At 35.1% G+C, this 13158-nt stretch overlaps 1 protein-coding gene across 2 annotated transcripts in view; it reads right to left on the reverse strand.

The window, feature by feature from the left end:
• Positions 1-13158, reverse strand: part of KLHL1 (kelch like family member 1) — a 183339-nt gene that overhangs the window by 90373 nt on the left and 79808 nt on the right. For both annotated transcript variants that reach the window (XM_038131621.1, XM_038131612.1), the window contains exon 4: positions 11079-11275. In XM_038131621.1, coding sequence (XP_037987549.1) covers positions 11079-11275 — 197 coding nt within the window. The remainder of the gene's footprint in view (positions 1-11078; positions 11276-13158) is intronic.

Raw genomic sequence — 13158 nt, forward strand, 5'->3', positions numbered from 1 at the left:
AGCTGTGTCAGGAAAAACTTCACACTCCCACACATACAGCCCACACACAGTTCCAGCTACCAAAGCTGGCCCTAAATGTGAGTTGACACAGTGGAGCCCAGGGAAATGCAGTAATTTCTGCAGCTCAGTGTTGAATGCCTGCATAACAATATGCCCCTACCCCTGCCCTTCTGGTCCCAATCCCTGTTACTGAGGAGGTGTCACACAGGCCATAAATAAAATCAGTCCATGATTACATGATGTAGCTTTCTGGCAGCTTCAGGTTTTGCTTTTCTCTTGCTTGCTGACCCACAGCCTGTACCAAGGCTTATCATACTCTATCTCTGTTAGAGTGAGTTGTATTGTCATTGTATTGTCAGCTACAGCTCATTGTATCCAGTCACCCAAGTCTTTATTAAGGCAAGGTTGTGATGTTTCCACAACAGAAAAAAACTTTCTGAAAGTTTGCAGTACCATAAGAAGTTTTCTGAATGTGAATAAGATGAAATATTTTATGGAATAGCATATAAGAAGTCTCAGGATGGAATAACATGCCAATGAAGTGGAAAAACCTGTCTTGTCTACTAATAAGATTTTTTTCCTTTAAATTTTAATGGTGTTAAGTGAGAACATACACTCTTTTGTTCCCCTGCCTCCAGTCTAAGAAGAAATACTTTCAGGTGTTGTTTTTTTTTCTCAGTATCTCTGTATTAAGATCCTCTAACATCTGTCATTATTGTATTGAAGGGTTCCTCTACATTGACAGAACACTGTGAAGCCTGAGTTCTTTATACTGTTTCAGGAACGACCAGGGCTAACCTCTACTCTGAAGTGTTATCTTTTTTTTCCCCCCAGTACTGGAAGTATCAAAAAACATACCATTCCTTGAGATTTCATTGACTTTATTTTTGTATGACTGCAAATTCTTTCTTAGTCAACAGAGAAATGAGAGGTTTGTCCTGCATTGTACTGAACACGTTATTGTCAGATAAGATCAGACTGAATATTTTCAAGCCATTTTAACAATATAAGCTATGGATGATTTCAGAAAGCAGAGCAATGAACAGGGAAAAGAATCTTGATAATGGAGTTTCCACAGAGTAAAATTTCTACAGGTCATATACTGTTCTGTTTATTTCAACCATAGTCCAAAGACTAAGATTCTCTTTTCTATCATGTCTCATTCCTGTATCTTTCCTTCTGTTTTTCCTACCAGAGTTCCCCATACTAGTATCAGTTCAATCACCTTGTCCAATGTTAGCTCTTTTTCACCTCCCACAAGCTACTTATTACAGTTAGGCTATATTCTTAGTTGTCTGAGATGCCCACGGAAAGCAATAGTGAGTCTTCTTTCTACCCCAAAGGACCACTTCTCAATGTCAAAGGGTTGGGAATAGCAGAGAGAAAATGCACTTAAAGCTCATGTCATGCTTTCCTGGTACCCCTGAACTGGAAATTCGTTACATACTATATTTTCAGAGAATTTAGACATCAATTAATTTTCTACACACACAGTCTGAGAACTCACATAGGGCTTTTATTTACCCACCCTTGAATGCTTTCATGAAAACAAAGAAAGAATGCTTATCCCTAGTACTGGGACACATCCTTTAACTTTACCAAAGATATGCAAAAATGCCAGGTATTTGGTTTTACACTGCAAAGGTTTGAATTTACAGCTACAAAATTCAGCTACCTTGTTTCTCATCTTCATTTCTTTCCATGAATGGCAAGAAAATCCTCCAAGATTCACTGTCTTTGGAGTGCTTTTTTAGTTTGACGTTTGCAGTTCTGTATATATGGAAACAGATTCATGCTGATTTTAGGCACTCACCAATGCTTGTTAGGTTTAAGTCTGCTTGCCCTGAGATACCTCTAAGAGCAGTAGTTTATTGCTGCCTACAGTTCAGTCAGATAAAGCAGGATTTATAAATTTATATATTCTTCACTTGAGAGATTGAGATGTAGATCCGCTGACCTTACAGACAATTACCATATAAAGAAGAAGAGACCTATCAGAGTACCCTTAGTATGCAAATATATGCCTAAAGCATAGACAGTTCAATGGGATACTAACATTGCTGCTGAATATTCAGTTTTCTGGAACTAGAATAAACTTGAAAAACAACTTAAAGCTATAAGAACAGTTGATACATGTGTATAACGTTAAAATGTTATTTAGCTGAGAACACTGCTTTTCAGAGCAGCCCTCTCTAGGAATAATGCAGAATTTTGCTATACTAACCTTTGTAATATAGCATCTAGGCAACCAAATTGAAGTTCCTGGTGATTGTGAAGCCATCAAATTGTGATTAAAGCACTATAGACTATTTCCTTAACTATTTTCCTGTAGATTTTGCAGTATTTTTCTACCAGCAGTTGTCTTTTCTATTTTCTATTAATTATCTTGCTGTCCATATGCTAGTTCTTGAAACTCTCTTACCTTCCTCTTTTCCAACTGTGCCTTGATGGAGTGCTACTGTAACATGCTATGTCACAGCTGTACTAAGGAGAACCTAAAATGAAAGCAGCACACTGCGCTAAGTGCTGATTATTGCTTTCAAACAAGAATCTTAAAAATACTGAAAGCGTGAAAGGTGATCGAAAAAGTACAATTTCTTCTCAAAAAAGAAAATAAAACAGAAATTTGGAGTAGGAGTCATAATAATAGCAATAATAGCTTATATTTAAAAAAAAACTACTGAAATATTTTAAGAAAGTCATCCTATCAAGAGAAATAAAAGATCAAATTTTGCAGTTCAATTTAAAGAGGCAAGGATTCTGTCACTCTTGCTTGTGTTTGCACTGCTGCTATTGTTCATTTTGGTGTGTCACTAGTATGGCTTTAATGAGGTAAAATGGAGAAAATTCTGAATCTCAAAAAATATCGGTCAGGCATAATTCATACTGGTTTGAAAGTTCCAAAATGTTTTTCATTTCTGTATCTCTGGTAATATTATTTATTTCAATTATTCTTGTGTCTTTGGAGTATTTTCAACTTAATTTTTCTTGTTCAAGGGATGCTAGACAGAGGAAAGATAATATAAAAAAACAACTTTTAAAAAGAGTGTCAGAATAACAGCTTTAAAAATCAGAATTTACCTAGTCAAGTGAAGGGACCTGTTTTCTTTAAAATTAGCATTCTGTGTAGATCAAGGAAGCATTTTAAATAGAGATATAATTAAACTTTTTACTCCAAGCTAGTACTCTCAGCATAAGAAACAGAAAATTGCAGAATGTTTTAAAATATCAGTGTGTTACTGTTAACTTGTTGCTAACGTGTTACCAATAGCTCACTGCTAATAAAAGTCAATTAAATGCTAGCTCTGGGAAACCCATCTGTTCCACATTGCTTGAAAAGTAAAATTAAAAAAAAAATCTGAACTTTTGCTTCATGTCATCCCTGCATACATAGCTCAGATTTACCACTAAAATCATACAGGAAATATATTTAATAGCCTTACAGAATAATTTTTCTTCAAAGTGATCTCATGTAGTCACAGTCCCTGCCCAGTACACGTCTTAACTATGTCATGTTACTTAGCAAAATTTTCAGTCATGTCTTGAATATCACCAAGAACAGATCACAAAAATTCCAGTGATTGTTACTTTCCTAGTATTTAATTACTCCTGATATTCTAAACCAATAATCTTAATATCTAGTTAGGATTTTCCATATCCTAATTTATGTCTGTTGACTATTAATCTGCACCCTCAACAACAGTCTGGACCCTTGTCTGTATCCCCTCAATCATGTAGATGCAGAGAGCAGTAACGTCTCCCAGTGTAGACCAGGTTCATCAAGCCCAGCTTCAGACTTCCTTCCAGCATGCAATCAGCATGGTGATCTCCCCTGGACTAACTCCATTACATCCATGTCTCTCTTGTACTGCGGAATACAAACGGAGTCACAACACTTTGTATTTGGTCTCATGGTTGCCAAATAGGGAAGGACCACCTTCTTCAACTTTCTCACTCTCATTGACACACCCCAGGATGCTGATGGCCTTCTTGCAGAAAGGGTACATTGCTGGTTACTCTCAATTTGGTGTCGGTCGTTTTCTGCAGAGCTGTTTCCGAGACAGTTGCTCCTCAGCCTGTAGCAGTGCATGAGGTTATTTGTCCCTAGATCACAGGACTTTGCATTTCCTTTTGCTGAGCTTCATGATGCTTCTCAGTTTTGGGACCAGGCCTTTTTAATACCTTTATTTGTGATCTGGATGAAGGAATCAAGCTCATCCTGAGTAAGTTTGCAGGAAACAAAATGTTGGGCCGGAGTGTCATCTGCTGAAGGGTAGAAAAGCTCTGTAGAGGGATCAGAAAGGCTGGATTGATGGGCCAAGGCCAGTGGTGTGAGGCTCAACATGGCAAAGTGCAGGTGCTGCACTTGAGTCATAACAACCCCTTGCAACACTGCAGGGTTGGAGATGAGTGGCTATAAAGCAAAAAACCTAGTGAAGGGTCTGGAACACAAATACTTTTAGGGTGACTGGGGTTACTGGGGTGGTTTAGCCTGGTGAAAAGAAGCTTCAGGAGAGACTTTATTGCTCTCTGCTACTACTTGAATGGAGCTTGTGTTGAAGTGGGGCTTGGCATTTTCCCCCAGGCAACTAGAGACAGGACAAACTGCCTCAAATTGCATGAAGAGAGGCTCAAGATATCAGGAAAAATGTCTTCACTGAAAGAGTGTTGAAGCATTGGAACAGCCTCTCCTATGAGCTGGTGAAATCACTACCCCTGAAGGTATTAAAAAAATAAGTAGAAGTGGCACTTTGTGACATGGTTTAGTGGGTATGGGTTTAGTGGGTATATATTGGAAAGCAGGACTTCATCTTGGAGGTAATTTCCAACCTTAATGATTCTGTGACTCCAGTCCATTGCTTCAGCATGCCCTCTAAATAGCAGCTTTGTTCTCAAACACATCAGTCACCTCCTCCTGCCAGTTTGATGTCATCTGCAAACTTTCTGAGAGACAGCTCCATCCTATCAGCTAATAATTACTGAAGGTGCAGTGTTGGACCCCAAAATTATCCCTGAGGAACTTCACTATTTGCTGACCACCAGCTGGACTTTTTACTACACATCACAAGTCTCTGGGCCTCTCTGTCCAGTCAGCTTTCCATCCATCCCATTGTCTGTTTATCCTTATGTCACCAATGTGGTGGTGAAAAGGTCAAAACGGTCAAAACAAAGTACAATTTGAAGTTAAAAAAACCTGGTTCAGCCAGGACAGGGTTAGTTGTTGCAGCAGCAATAGGAGGTGGAGGTTATTCTATACCACCTCATACCATTTTCCTGGGACTCGGGAAAAGCTCCCTTCCAGGTCAGCTAGACTGGTAGATGAAGCAGTTGAGTATTGTTGTGGGGGAAACCCATGGTGAACATCTGAATCATTTACCTCCTTCTTGTACATTTTGTCATTTGTATACTGTTGTTGCTGCTAATGTTCCTTTTCCTATCTCATTGCTGCTTCCCATAAATTGTTCTTATCTCAACCTATGATCTTTATCTTTTGTGCCTCCAGTTCTCCTCTTTAGTCCTTATGAAGTGGGAGGGGGAGAGAAAAGGGGGAGGGAGTGAGCAGAGCATGGTTTGGAGTGTTTTAGTGGGAACACTAAATTGAGGAATACTACTCCTTACCATGACTCTAAAGAACAGTTAAATTTAGATTACAATACTAGAGAATTTTCTTGCCTCACTTGTTATCTGACTTTAGTTAAATCTATACTAAAACTAACACTGAAATAAACCCCTGATGTCTGAATGTACAATTACAACTCATTATTGACTGTTATGACCATTTATCAATATACCAATAATATTTTTCTTAATTTGAATATAGAGTTACATTACAATATTTCAATATGTTTCAGGATAAAATGTTGTAAATGGAAAGGTTTTACACATCAATCCTCCCCCACTCCAGCCCAACAGGTTTTAACCTGTTGTGAAATTTTGTAACCTAGATAATAAACATAACTAATAAAATGATCACTGAAGCTCTTTGCCATAAAAGATCACTAAAAATTTGCATAAGGCATACACTTCAACTAAATGAAACGGCTTCTCCATCTGCAGTACAATCAGAATTCTCAGTAAATTAAAGAGCCCATATAGAGTCAGCACATGTCACTGAGATACTTGCGTGCTCATAATTAAGATTGAATAATGTTTTGTTGTGCTGGGACTAATGACCCTTGCAGTGCAAAGCACAGAACTGCATCTCTGAGAAGCTAAATGCCTCTTACCACTTCATTCAAAGGCACTTGCAAACATTCTGCATCTCCCAGACTTGGAAGTGTAACATATGTTAGGTTCCTTTATATTGCTAACATTATGAGTGGGTTACAGACACATCAATCATTTTATTCATTCATGTTCTTCTGGTCAAGGAATTTTTACTTATGGCCATTCTTGTGCTCAGGGCATCAAAGTACCTTGAAAATTTTACAACTTTATGTTTAGCAATTCATTTTGAAATATGGTGAAATAAAAATAGGGAAGAAACTCTATCATTTCAACTCTCAAACTGCAGTTTCAAGATGCAAAATGATCTCTGAGGTTTAAGTGAAGTTTCCTAAGAGGTGAAACACTGAGAGATTAAATAGCTATATCTATGATGTTTTTCAATTTTCTGTTTGAAGCAATCAGGTTTAAGTAAAATGGCATGATAATGAGATGAAGAATCTGGTACTTTATCTTGGAAGGTAACACTCTCAATTTCTAAACATTACCTGGACATTGTAACACAAGCAGAACCATGGCCTTTACTGGGAGAAAGAAAGCATTTGTATTCAAAACCATACCAAGTATGAGTATGTTTTAAAATAATCTTTCAGACATTAAAACCAAACTGCAATTATCTTTTTAAGGAAGAATATTACATACTTTTCCTCTTTCAATATTTACCAATGCACCAAAGTAGTCATTGTAAGAAGGGATAATGGTACATTAAAGCCACAGAGTCTAATAATCTATTATGGTTTATTACAAACCTTCACCAATAAACACACAATAGTTCAAATTAGAGCATATTTGAAAACATTTTCCGCTCTAAAAATAATTGCATCCCAATGAGGTGGCCATCACAATTTCAAATTACACTTAACTATGTTTTCTAAAGAGATAGATAAGTCCATACAGTATGACTGAAATTTCTGACAAGTATGACAAGCTGATAAATTGCAGACTTTAGCAGTTAGCTTCCCTATATATGAAGCCCCTTATAACTAGAATAAAGAACTGTCACTAAAAATTCTTGCTTGAAGAAATCATTTGCTTCAGCTTATTAATATGTTTCATTTTGCTGCTTTTATTTTTTTTAAAAAGACATCACACATGCATTTCATTCTACAATCATCTAACTTAACTCTGGCAATAAACTAGGAATTTAAACTTATCGGACATATGGTTCTGCAGATTGAAAGCTTTCAGAAACTGACAAGCTAGTAACAACCCAGATTGCAATTAAGAAGTACAGAAGTCTTAAATCAAGAGACATGGATATTTGTGCTGCCATTTAAATTAGCAGATCCATTAAAAATAATTAAAAAATAAAATATCACACCATAAAACACTGGTAGGGCATCTTCATACCTCAGAAATAAAAAAACCCAAAACACTACATTAAATCTGATGTGCCTAAAAAAAGAAACCCGTGACAATTTACTTTTTTTCTCTTATTAACTTCTTCCTTTTAAAGCTTTCATTTAAAATGTTGTCATCCAAGTTCCATTTCTAAAAAGTACAGGGAGCACAAACACAGAAATCTCCAATGTTCATTGTTAACAAATTTTTTTATTAAATCTACCTTCCTCCTTTCCACCAATCTCATATTTTGCTATATGGCAAATGTATTTTCTAGGATTTTTCAAATATTACCTGGTTTTCCTTCACTGCTTTTCTTACCTTCATTTCCTCACTTTCTCCCCTCTTCTATAAGCACATTTGCTCTTCCTTGCTTAGATTTTGCATTTCAAATTAATAATTTTATATTTGACACTTAAGACTAAATATCCCAGTAAACATCAGGAATATTATACCTCTGTTCATGGAAAGGTATATATAACTTCATAGTTAACAAATTTTATTTACAGTAGATAGGACATACCTGCAAGCCCCATGCAAATAAAAGTTTGCATTCTTTGTTTCTACAGATTTCATGGTTAGGGAAATAGAAGTTATTCAGTGTGACAGAAAACATGTCTGAAATTATATATCTCCTGTCAACAGGATTCTTAAATTAATTGGTCTGCTCTTCAGGAGCTTTTTATTCTTCAGTATAAGGAAGTTTATGAGCTCAAATGTCTTGCCCTTGTAACATGTTATGTGAAAGCACAAAGCTACTTATGTAACAACAGTGTAATTTAGAGCTTATATCAAGTCTGAGACTAGGCAAGCAGATTTCTTTGCAAAATGAAGAAGACTAAAACATTTATGAAGACTCAATGAAGCAAAATATTTCTTGAAAATATATTGATTTTCATTAGAATGCTACTGTGAAGACAATTGTGACTTTCTACTTAAAAGTAATTGGTGGAGAAAAGCTGTATAACATTTGCCAGGTATAATGCAGGCAGAGAGCTATTGTTTTATTACTTTTTTTTTTCAAATGAATAAATGAATATTTAATTTCAACTACATAATTAGTTAAGAAGCAAAATTATTCAAAGATTAGATTTAACTTGAGTCATATATCAAAATTATGACACAATCATAAAAGCCATGCCTATAAATCTATTTTTGCAAGATTATTTGAAAAACTTTGTCTTGTTCCCCATTCCTACACCAGTATATGTTGCTTTGATGTTTTTATCTCAAGCAAACAACTGCACAAGATTCTGGAGTTAAGGGAGTACTTTCACTGCCCATTCATAACAAGCTTTTGCAATAACACTATGTAATAAGATTCACAGAGCAAGAATTTGAGATACACCATTTTGAACTCTTAAAAAAGCACCCTGAAAAGCTTTAAAGAAAGGACCTTGAAGTTCTCTGGAAAGCAAGAGAACTATTTCTTAAGGAAACACTGAATTTTCCATCCAATTTTTAGCCAGCACTTCCCCTCAAGTCCTTGGCATAAGACTGGAGGAGTTTGTTAACAAACTCCCTCTTGCCCCACTTTGTGTTTGCCCTCATCACAGTCTTACTACTGTCCTGAAGTCTGAAGGAAAAAATAATGCTTTCTGTCACCCCAGAGACTACGCATCTGCTCTTTTCCTATGCTACTCACTTTCCTCCCCTTTCTTCATATTCCCAGGTTTCCGGTGTTCCTCTATCACACTCCTCAGAGTATCTTCCTTGAACGTGTAAGTTTTCTCTGGTTATGTATCCATGTAGAAGAACTAATCACTTTTCCCTTATGTAGATTCTCTTTGATAGAAAGTGCTGTACTGAAGATAGGCAATAAGGCCCACCTTCCCCGCTCGCAACTGGTCTTCCACACGTCTTAACACAAAACAGTAAGTCAAATAGAGGTGAGCTGACTCACACCTAAACAAAGTAACACAAAGCCTGTGAAAATATCAACTATGAAGCTTATCTTTTTAGGGTTATGTTTTCACTGGGTCAGAAAAAAATATTGTTATTCCATGGTGATTATCTGTTTTTCTTGCAAAGAGAAAGCATGACTTGTGCATGCTTGCAAATGTCCTTGAAAATAAATCAGAGCTTGCTTATTAATTACAACTGACTTCCTTTATGATCTGCCACTTTTTTGGTGATTTTCCCATTACACATAATTGAGATTTTTGATCTCAGCATTAAAAGAATAATAAATTATATACCCCAATATCTGAGACATGGCACAGATCTTTGTGAACTTTGTGATACATTAGGTATGTATTAGTCAGAAGTCTTCAAATGAACTATAATGAATAATTTCATTCACCTAAAAATATTTCAATAAGTTCTTTTAAAGACTCATAAACAGTTTTAAAATTTTTTGAAATCAATGTTTTTCTCTATTTTTCTCATGTTCATGCAACAAAACAAACTGAAAATATAAAAGTAATATATAAATCTAAGAAATATATTGATAAAAAGGTTGCATTTTATCAAAGCCTGTATCTTCGGTCCTAATATAATTTCATTCAAAAGAAGATCATATGAATTCTGCTCTGACAGCTTATTGCTCTCTACTGACATACCAAGGCTTACCTGACTAGCTTGGACCTGTAATACAGAGAAATTACAGAACTTGCTCCATAAGTGTAACATGGGTATAACTACCTGAACTGTAGTGGTAAAAAACACAGTTAAATCTGTGAATTGTAATGTGTTATTAGTAACAGAAAAGAGTAAATAAAATAAGGACGTAAATGCTGAACAAGAGAAAGAGATTCATTGAAATGTGCTCTATTACTTCAATAATAATTTCAGTAGAGACCTAAAGGGACCATTATTTCTTATAAATTATATATAATCTACTCTTTATGTAAGCTCAATTTAATGAGCCAGATGTTTTAAATTTTGTCAAACTATGAAAAATCAAATGGCTACCAATATGATTTAATTTCTGAATAAGTAGTACATTTCTGCTTCATTAATGCTGATTAAATTTTGACATTAATTCGATACCTGTTCTGTCAGATGAAACTAGAAAAATATTAAACATTACCAGATAAAATTCCTTATTTCTAGAACTTCCTACCTTAATCTACTTCACAGATAACTAAAAGGATGACTAAAATTCTTCACAAAAAACCCCAAACAAACTACCTAACAAAACTTCCCTTCATAGTGTTCCCATGCAGAAAAATGGCAATTACAAAGCTTTTCCAAAGCTAAATTAAAGTGATTAAAGAGTATGATAATGATTTACATACACTTTACTCTTATCACCTGTAAGAGATCATGCATCTAAATAAGTTATATACTGTTCTGACCCAGCAAACAGTGCACCCATCATAGAAGGCCAATTGCCATGAAGTTCTTAGGAATCACCACTATAATGGTTTTCACTTATGAAATGAAGTTCCATAGAAATACTGAATATAATACAGAAAAATTTCAATCCAAAAACTAACACAGTATTTTTACTTGTAGAGGATATATAGGACTCACATGATTCAAATTTAGATATTCCAAAACTGCCTTACCATGGTGTAGTTGTGAGCCACCTTCATAAGCTCTGTGCACCCTTGTGCATCAGCAAATGCTCGTATTCCCAAACAGTTGGATGGGTGCAAAAGCTTCATTAGAAAATGGCAGCAAACCTCTACTACTTGGGGGAGCTGGAGAAGGCAGGCAGCTGCTAGAAGGTTTTCAATGGTGTCTTCTTTTAATTCCAGACAGCCTAAAAGAAAAAGTATTGATAACAAATGCAAACTTATTCACTTAGTATTTACATAACATACCGTATCAAAACACATTTTTATAAATAATATATAAATAACTCTACAGAAAAAGTGAAGAAAAGAAAGATTAATCTCCCTGACTGAACACCCCAGTGACCTAGAAATTACAGTATTAGAATTATTTCTTTTTCAACTACTATTAATTCAACTATATTACAGGCATAAAAAGGGAGTTTGTACTGTATCAAATGGAATAGAAGACTTGGAATATCTCAATATCAACCAGACTGTGGATGGTTTTTTGTTGGCTTTCTTTTATTTTTTTCATTGAAATTCATGATAAAACTTGTGTTATCTTCAGTGGAACAGAGCAAACCTCACAGCCATTTACTTCCCTGAAAAGAATGAAATAACTGCCTAGTATGAATAAACCCATAAATACATCTTCAAAACAAAGTTTAATAGTCTTCAAACACTTTGTTGCTTATTTGTCATGTGACTTTAGGATTAATGCTATCTGAGTAACAAATGGCAGGCTTCTTATAACGTATAGTTCCTCTAAAATAGTTTATATTGAGGAAAAGAACCATTAATTAACACGTATATTGCAGTTAATTCTGTAATTTCAAAAATCATTATCTTTACCTTGCAGACTGACACACTTTTTAATAAATAAAAGGTAAAATAGAATAAAATAAACTTTAAAAAGAATTTACTTTAGGCTGGAATTAGTAATTCTTGTTATAATGCTTCCCCCAACCATGGTATTATTTTTACATTAGACTCTTATAAATCTCTTACGTTAATAACTTAAAAATCTTAAAACTAAAGATTACAAGGATGTTTTGGAGAACAGAAAAAAAAGAATAGGAAAATAAAATGTGCAAATTTAACACAAACTGTCAAAAATATGATTTTATTGTGCTGTGCTCAGAAAAATAATTCCTGACTAAGAGGATTAAGTGCATATTGATCTTTCTCTTAAAAGTATTATAGTTAACACCTAGATAAACTTACTCTTTTCCCCACACAAGTTTGTATTTGTTGTCACATTAAAAAAAAAATCTAGAAATCTTAATTATTCCATTGCATGGTGCTAAGGTGTTCTAAAATCCTCAATTTCACAACAGCATGCCATTGAAAAGAAAAGACGTGTTATATTGCAATACCAAACCCAAAATACAGTAACATTAACACTGTGCATCTGATCTTTTCTCCTTTCACTGTTTCTGGAGCTTTTAATACAAGAGGGAAACTGTGAAGTTATACTTTACTAGATTTAGTTATAATACATCCTTTTGCAAAGGTCAGAGCATCAGATCAAGCGCACAGCCTAATTTCAGCGGGTTTCCTCTCCTTATTTTTATCCTTTTATTAATGTCACAAGAGTTTTTCTTTGTGTCATCTAACCTTTTCTCACCATTTCTGTACACCCCATCTTTATGCAGTGTGGTCAGAAGGCACACTCAGCAGCAGATTCTTGGCTGACCCATATATTCATCAATGACATTCCCACATTTGCTGAATGCCTGCAGGTAATGGCTGGCTCAACACACAATTCTGGAAGACAGTTCCACTGTGTAAAGTGGAAGCATTCAAAAGAAAGTTGTTTTCAGGTTAAAACCGACCATCCTGATAACAGAAGTAAAAAAATGTAAAAAGTACAAAACACCTTTGAAAATTGGATGAACTGAGAAATGGAAACAAACAAAAAAACCACAAACAAACAAACAAAAGAATTCTAAGTCTCCTTTCCTTACATGCTATTTATTTTTCAACAATGAGCTCAAAAAAAGTCGCCGGCCCTACAAAACTGATCCAGGTAGCATTTCCAAAGTGACGTAAGCATAGAAAGAACCACTTTCAATATCCTAACTTTATG

This window comes from Motacilla alba, chromosome 1, assembly GCF_015832195.1.
Source record: "Motacilla alba alba isolate MOTALB_02 chromosome 1, Motacilla_alba_V1.0_pri, whole genome shotgun sequence".
In the NCBI taxonomy this organism is placed as follows: domain Eukaryota; kingdom Metazoa; phylum Chordata; class Aves; order Passeriformes; family Motacillidae; genus Motacilla; species Motacilla alba.